The sequence below is a fragment of the Thermobia domestica genome, chromosome 3 (genome assembly GCF_964235325.1).
Source record: "Thermobia domestica chromosome 3, izTheDome1.hap1.1, whole genome shotgun sequence".
Taxonomy (NCBI): Eukaryota; Metazoa; Arthropoda; class Insecta; order Zygentoma; family Lepismatidae; genus Thermobia; species Thermobia domestica.
The window spans coordinates 74,388,629-74,397,295 of record NC_137456.1 but is presented as its reverse complement, the minus strand read 5'-3'; the positions used below and the strand labels follow the sequence as shown (position 1 = coordinate 74,397,295).

Below are 8,667 nucleotides of genomic sequence, written 5' to 3'. Positions count from 1 at the left end.
CATGTTAATGAAAGTGATTTTTAGGTGAATAAGCGAATAATTCAAGATTTGTTTCAGCATTTGTTAATACGACTGGTTCTCCGTGTCATTGTCCGTGTCTGTATAAGCATTTCAACTGGAGCGTTTTTTTTTTTTTTTTTTTTTTTTAAGTTAACCTTTCATTTTTCCATCTTTTCGCTGTACAGTTTGCTGTCCACGCAATTAATGTTGTCTGAAAAACTTCAGTGTAATGTTTTACTTTATTTGAATAACCCATAGTGAATCAACTCATCTTCAACCTAACATTAAAGTAATTTTTAAGTGTTGAGTTTCCGTGCCCATCACGGAATCGATATTTGGAGAAAAAAAGTCGTGATGAGCACAGCTTTAGTGCGAAGTAGAAGCACAAGCTCGAAATTTGAATTGAGAGATTTTAAATATTTGGCCTTCGATTTGACCTTGATGTGAGAAATCGGGACCAGCAACAATCCATTTCTTATTTCATAGGTTAATATCTAGATTTTCTTTTAAAAAAAAAAAAAAAATGTCCGGTTTAACTGATAATTTTAGTGGTTTTCACAAGACTGAAGTAGGTTTCTTTTCGCAACCTGTATGTATTAATGCAAAGTGGAAGCTTTCAATATGAATGGAAAAATTAACATATGCTTGTGATCATACGCTCAAGCCGAATTATTAACTAAATAAACCTTAGAGAGCTACAGGGACAAGAGTGAGTACAACATTAAAACACGTTCAGAAAGGTTTAGTGGGGTGTGTGTATGTCAGACAATATATATGTGCATAGTTATTGTCGGTAGATTTATTAAATTAATAAATCTCTTATTTATTACAGATGTCACACACACACACACACACATATATATATATATATATATATATATATATATATATATATATATATATATATATATATATATATATATATATATATATATATATATATATATATATATATATATATATATATATATATATATATATATGGGAGGTAAGGCATTTATTGTCTCATTTTGAAATTTGAACCTTCAGACTATGTCCTTTGGCCTAATTTTATCCCCCCCAATATAGATTATCTAATTCGCACACTGGGTTGATGCAAGTTAAATGGATGAAGCAGAGGAATAATATTCAAGGTTTCGTGAGAGAGTGATTTCTGTCTTTCATATGGAAGCATTAAAAAAAAAAAAAAAAAAAAAAAAAAAAAAAAAAAAAAAAAAAAAAGCTCAGAACAAATTATAGCAAATTTTAAGTTCAGAATCTTTAAATTTCAAAATTTTAAGTTAGTAATTTAGACTTAATGGATTAATACATATAAAATTCTAAAGGGTAGACGCTGTCTCCCCTCAAGCCTCGCCACTGATTCTTAGATACCTTAGGCTCTCAGATCTGACTGCCGCTCAAAAAGGCATGATTATTGGGTTGCTAATTGTAAGAATTTATTTCACATGCTCGAGATTTTGTTGTGATCCTAGAACTGTGAAATGGCTGAATCGTCATGCAGAGTAGGGAGACCAGAGAAAGGAGTTATCCCTTCCATGAAAGAAAAAAAAGTATAGTTCGTGAAGATTCGAACATGAATCAGCAGACTCGTAAGAGAGAACCATATTCATTGTTAAATATTGTTGTGCTGCACACTCGTGCGTGCTTCTCACACTATTGTTTTGTGCTTTGCTTAAACTGCATTTGCAGACGTACCGCAATATACAGTATATTGAGTGGCAAGTATAATATAGTAGTTCAGTGCATCCGTAAAAAGGAAATAATTAAAAGCAATAAATAAATAAATACAAATATAAATAAGAGATCAAACTTCTCTAAAACAATCCTTTCTAGACATTTCAAATAACATAATTTGCTACTGTCGTCTGGACTTTCTAAAAGTCTTTTTCAGAATAAATGAAATATAGTAGTGAAACCTTATTGCATGTATTATTATTATTGTTGTATATAGTATTTTGTATGTTTCGTTGTTCTATATATCTTGTTTGAGTACTTGTCAATCTCAGTTTTATGTTGAACACTATCAATAATTAATATCGGTGACATTATCAAATCATTATTGAAGCGACTGTTTACGTCAAAATATTGTTCGTTTGTGGTGAGCATTATCTGTTGTGTATATGAATACTGTTTTGTGATAGAATGTGGTATTATAGAAACAAATATAGTAAATAAATACATATGGTTTTTAATAGCGAGTTTACGCAAGTGCATTCTGAAAATTTTGAGTCTAGATTGTATCATCTCTCTACGTCCACGCTACGTCTGACAACTTCGTGAATCACAGTGTGGAGATTTATATTGAAGGCTTATATGGTAAGTTGTCGATTACTACCCAAGAGTGTTGTTGTATTAATATTGATATTCTTATTTCAGTTCATTATTTCTTGATGCACTTTGTTTTCGGAGCGTGCGCTCCTGCTACCGAGGTTCCGGATAACGGGAGGTTATTAAAATTTTGTTTCATATTTTAACCACTAATACCCTCCACCGTTACCGTCACCGTCACATAGCCACCTGTTTTCTTGTTCGCACACTTTTCCTGCAAATACTAACAAGTTTGACATCTTTCAACTTCCTGAGTGTGTCATGGAAAATTTAAGTCAAGCTCATTAGCAGATTTGTCATGCATAAGTTATATATATATAAAAAAAAGTTTTCGAGCACTGGAAGAGGCGATAGTTTACAATTTCTCCAATCTATCAGCTCACTGTAGTACGTGGCATCAAAATTTATTGAAGATGCCATAAAAGTTCTGTTGTACGTTTCTCAAATAAATCCTACAAACGAACTTCAAGTGCTTGTAAACTACATTATAGTCATATGTTCCTGTCTGGATGGAGAGAGATAGATATCAGTGAAATATGGACCTAAACATTTTGAAGTAAGTTCAAACAATTAAACATATGCCTAACATTAAAAGAATCATCAATCCTATAACAGAGAAACTCGTTCTGTCATCCAGAGAACATATTGTTGGCTATAACAGTGAGAACATGTACGAAAGTTTGGTTACAGGAGAGTGCTAGAGGCAATAAATCAAGATCCAAAGGGGAAATTGTTAGAACTTTTATGGCACTTCAATAAATTTTGATGCCACAGACAGAGAGCTGATACATTAGAGAAAATATAAGCTGTCGCCCCCTCCAGTGCTCGAAAGCTTATTTTATCACTTACGCATGACAAATCTGATCATGCGACTGACACTTCAATTTTCCATGCCATACTCAGGAAGTCGAAAGTTGTGTCGAAATTGTCTCAGTCTGCAAGAAAGGTGTGCTGACAAGAAAAAACAGCGACATAGGAGCAGGCACGTAGCCAGGGGAAGGGTCCGAACCCCCCTCCCCTTCTAAACCAGAAGTTAAAAAAAAGGATGAAACAATGAAATGAGAAAGAAGGATCAGCGTTAAAAATTAAAAACTACAGGAAGCTTTTGGTTACTCTTTCTTATGAGGAGATTTGTATTACTTGCAATACATGGTGGCGAGGTGAGGAAGATATTCTGGAAGAGTCGAAATTTCTAGAGAAGAAACAGAATTCTCAGAATTTCTGCTACTAGTCTGGGAGATTTCAAGCTTCCGAATGCATAGTGCCGTTGAGTAACAATGTGGACTTTTTTAATCAATTTTTCGTCATCGCATCCTTGCAGTATCGAACATGTTATTTCAAAAACAATTTTCTACTACTCCTTTAACCTGTCATTTCGAACCGACAGTAGTTGACGGAATATTAAAAACAAAAATTTGTGTGGAAAGGAAGTTCTATTAGCATTTGATTTGACAGAGAAAGGACCGCAAATATTGTAAAATATTTTACGTCATTATTGAAATACTTTTTAGTTTATTGAAATACTTTTTATAATAGTGAATATGTACTTTTTATAATAGTTGAGGTCATAATGAAAGGAAAATAGTTATATTTGAATACAGAGGAAGAACGTAAATATTGTAAAATCTTTTTAAATGAGTTTTTTCTTTTTATTTTATTTTGTTTTACTCGAGATTTCTTCATGGTTTGTTATTAAAATACTTCCAAGATATCTTAATTTTATTGTCCTAACAAACCAATATATGTTGATAGTAAAGTAGTTTAGATTGATCAAGCTCCTGGGCCTTCAGAATTTCATGTAACGTCCCCCCCCCCCCGTTACGAAATCCTGGCTAAACGAACCAACATATGTTCCACTAAAATAGTTTCGAGTGATCGAGCCCCTGGTGTGATGAACACAGTATTTCATGTCACGGATCCCCCCCCTTCACGAAATCCTGGCTACGTGCCTCATTAGGAGTAACTTTGCTCTCAATACTTACAATGCCAAAATTTGATATTTAAAAAATCAATTTAAGACAAGACTAAATCAACATAATTTAGAACATCCTAATTGATAGGATGGTTGGATAGGGTGTGGAACTAATTGTAGCCACCTCTTAGTGGTGAGTTTTGGGCCATTTCGAGGGGAAAAAAATTGGGCGAAGAGCTGCAAAATCATGAAAATAAATGTATAAAATCACTCACATTAATGAATGATTAACATGACCACACACAACTAAAGTACTTGGACGCTATAGAAATAAAAATAAAATAAAAGTATTGTGTATTTCTTGCGTAAAGATAAATTTTGGTATTTTTTTGGTCGTTGTTTTTAAAATTTAGACCGTTTGCGCGAACTAAAGATCCAAAGTGTGATTATTTTTATTTATCCATTTATTAGCACGCAAATACGCAACTTGAGCCCTCGATACGCAAAAATTGATTCTTTCGCATAAAGGTAAATTTAGAAGTTTGTAATTTTTTTTCGAATTTTAGGCAGTTTGCGCGAACTGAAGATTTGAAGTGTGAATTGTTTCGTTATTTTTTCATCATCATACAAATACGCAATTTTTGAGCACTATTAGAATTCGAATTTTTTTTTCTCTTCACTACTACTACTTACTAGGTTGGAGCAAGTAGTAGTAGTAGTAATGATAATGGTATTTGTTAGAGAAGTAATTATAATTTTGCACTAGTAGTTATCTATACTGTGTATTGCGATTAGATCTTTGTATTGTAAGAAAGAAAACAAGGCTGGCAGCTCTGGTTCAAGTATGGTGACGTCCATGAACGTAATAAACGAGTGCTAATGCAGAGAACCAGATTCGTTTTGATTGAAACTATTACGTGTCGATTGGTCCAATAACCTTTATAGTATTCGCTAATAATAGTGTAGAACTTTATACTAAATATGAAGTGAAGAATGAAATTTAATATCTTTTTTTTTAATATCAAATAGCATTTCTTTTATTTTCATTTTATACAAAAACATTAAAAACATTTGTACTATAAAAAATAAATTTTTAAGTTTAAACAATTATCATTTGGAATTTTTATCACAAAATTAGAACTGATGTAATACTAATCAATATCAGAACTAATGAAGGTAACAATAGTCTACTATCAGCAGCAGGTACTTTTTTCTTATCTTTATCACAGTCTTTGCATTCTTTATCCACTTCATCTTTCGGTGCATCTGCTTGTACTGGCATTACTACATCAGGTTTCAGTTCAATAATTCTGTTGAGTGCGGTTCGTTGACTTTCAGAGAGACTAGCCTTTTGTGCTTCGGAGATTGACGCAGCTGTTGTGGGAGACAGCGAGGAGAGTTGATCTTCATCCAATACCTGGATTACAAGAAAATCAATGTTTAAAACCACTATACTATTGGTTCAATGTTAAGCCTATGCTAAACAAAAATTAATAAATCAGATCTGTTTTGACAGTTACTCTCCCACGGCTTCCGTGACCCAATGTACCTTTGTTTCAAACTACTTATTATTATTATTATTATTATTATTATTATTATTATTATTATTATTATTATTATTATTATTATTATTATTATTATTATTATTATAGACCTACTCATAAGGAAAAAGTTTAAGAGAAGACTAAAAAGCTTTTTTGAAAATATGGAAGTTATAGCTTATCAGAAGTAGCAATACAAGTTCTTCCTTCTTGCCAACCTTCAAAACTAAGGTAAACGTACAAAATTAAACTGCGGTAAATCTTACAAGGCAAAGGGAGTGTGTAGTGGTCTGAAATAACTTTTCTCTACGATTTCCCTGTTACATGGAAGAAGTCATACACGTCGTATACATTAATGAGAATAAATATCATGCAATCGTGAACCATTTATCATTTACTTTAAACTGATAAAAAAAAAAAGCGTGTAATTTTGTACTATGCATACAGACGGCGGGGAGAGTTAATTTGTCAATCCGCTACACCATCAAATTAACGGTGTTTCTAATCCAAGAAAGTTATGTTTATCTAGATGACACTGTCAGGTTATTGCACATTAACATTCAAACTACTTATGCATGTGATACAGATTAAAGAAAGTACAATATCAAAACTGAAAATTCTGAAGGGCTCTACAGCAGCTGTAATGCAAGTGAGTGACAGTGCAATACAAACCAAAGTACACTAATTTGGAATATTATGATCATGATATACTGGCAGTTTATGTTGAATAAATAGAAACCCAGTTACAAGCGACTGAAACTTCTGCTTTTTTCGAAAGACTATTTCGGAGCAGTACTTAAGGGGACAGACTACTAAATATTTTTCAAAAAAACAATTTTTCTTTTGCCAGTTTTTCGTAAGTGAAAAGAGATAATGAAATGTAACTTACCACAATAATTAATGTTCTCCTGCACCCGAAAATACGAATCCGAAGAATTTCCAGTGTTCCATCCGCAGAAATTACAGTGTGACCAGAATTTGAATTACCCAAAAATTTAGGTTTAAGCAGAAACTAGAAAAATGAATTCAACGATAATTGATGACTTATAATGCTATCTATGTTCCTCGTTAATTACTTTTTAAATAATAGTTTTTATTTTGTAATAACTTATTTATTTTGTAATAACTTATGTAAGTTATTACAAAATAAATACAAATGTGATTTAAAATGCAGTTAACAAACCAAGAAAACTTAAGTCATCAATTACCGTTGAGTTCATTTTTTAGCCACTGCCTTAACCTAGATTTCTGGGTAATTCAAATTCTGGTCACACTGATTTCTACGGATGGCAACATTGAAAATTCTTCGAATTCGTATTTTCGGGTGTAGAATAACATCTATTATTGTGGTAAGTTACATTTCATTATCTCTTGAGGCCGCGGTGGCTCAGTGGTAGAGCGTTCACCTCTGGTGCTTGGGGTTCCGGGTTCGATATCAGCCCCCGCCAAGTGAACTTTGTGGTGGACAAACACCGTGTGCGTGGGTTTTCTCGGGATTCTCCAGTTTCCTCCCACTTTCTTCATTTCATTCATAACTCATCACCGTCTCCTTTAGCCTAACCGGCATAACCGTGGGACGTAAAACTCAAAGATTTCATTTCATTTTCATTTTCTCTTTTTGCTTACGAAAAACTTCGAAAGAATAATTGTTAGCTTTTGAAAAATATTTAGTAGTCTGCCCCCTTAAGAATCACATCCAATCATGTAGATTCCGAAAGACATCAAGATCATAATACCACTTACAGCAACACGGAGACGTAACACACATTGATAAGGGATTGCTATTCTGCTTAGAATGGCTAATTTGAGATTTATTGAAGCGCTGTTCCGAAAGTCCATGCAGCATCGAACGAAAGAAGTTGTACCATAGTCGAAAGGGGCTATGTTTAGTGAATACGTGGGGTGGGGATAAAACGTCCCAGCCCAGTGCTTTCAAAGTTTTCTGGACAGGCTTAGCACCTGTGGTTGAGCACTATGAAGGAACATTTTTATGGGCACATTCTGTACGATGTGTCTTCAAAACTTGGTTCAATCCGAGTGATGGTTGTAGCGGTCTATAGTAACGGATTGACCAAGATTCAAGCTTGAAGTAGAAAACAAGTTTGATACTACCAGATGAAGACTAAAGCTTTCTCGTGGAGATTGTGTTTTGCTTGAGACTATGAATGTCTGGATCAATCTAATATTTTACGTTTTGGACTGTCAAAATACACTTTTCATAGCCAGTAGCAATTAAATTTAAAATAAACATATGTAGAGCATGTTCATGTAAAATCCATGAACTTTTAATCACTATTTGCTTTAAAGAAAACTTCCAGCAAATGAAGTTTTTTCCGGAACAAAATACATGTTCACAGCGAAAACAAATCACCTTTTTAATATCCCGATCGAATGATCAATAGTGTCTTTTGAAGCTGACATATGCCTCTTAATTCAGGCGTTGCCACATTAAACAAAATCCCCGTGTTAGAAATAGAGCCAGCGAACAGCAATCCGCAAGTCATATGCATAAAACTAATGTAGTACCTCATGCTGTACAGGATGCTGCAGAAGAATGAAGATTTCTTTTTTATTGCAGATATTGAAAATGCTAAGTGAAAGTTCAGCAACATAGCTTAAGTCAGGTGTTTCTTTACCCTAAGAATTTCAGTAAACGTTGAATAGTCGGAATAACATTGTGCTTTTGTCATAGGACATTTTTTCATAATGAATCTGCTCGCATTGTTTTCAGTGTCACTTTCAGATTCTCATAATCTGATTATTCCCACACGGAATGCATTTCGCTGTACGTCAATAGTTTTCATGCGACGGGATCCGCTATTAGAAGTTCATCAGGTAGAAAACATACGGATGGACTCCCGGGTACACTGAGCAACTTCGGCAGTC

The 8,667-nt window shown here is 33.6% G+C and overlaps 1 protein-coding gene across 1 annotated transcript in view; it reads right to left on the bottom strand.

Moving 5' to 3' along the window:
• Positions 1 to 5,359: 5,359 nt before the first annotated feature.
• Positions 5,360 to 8,667, bottom strand: part of LOC145680514 (uncharacterized) — a 144,924-nt gene continuing 141,616 nt past the window's right edge. Inside the window, exon 23 of the mRNA XM_081751116.1 lies at positions 5,360 to 5,657. Within this exon, the coding sequence (XP_081607242.1) occupies positions 5,367 to 5,657 (291 nt within the window). The 3' untranslated portion in view covers positions 5,360 to 5,366. The remainder of the gene's footprint in view (positions 5,658 to 8,667) is intronic.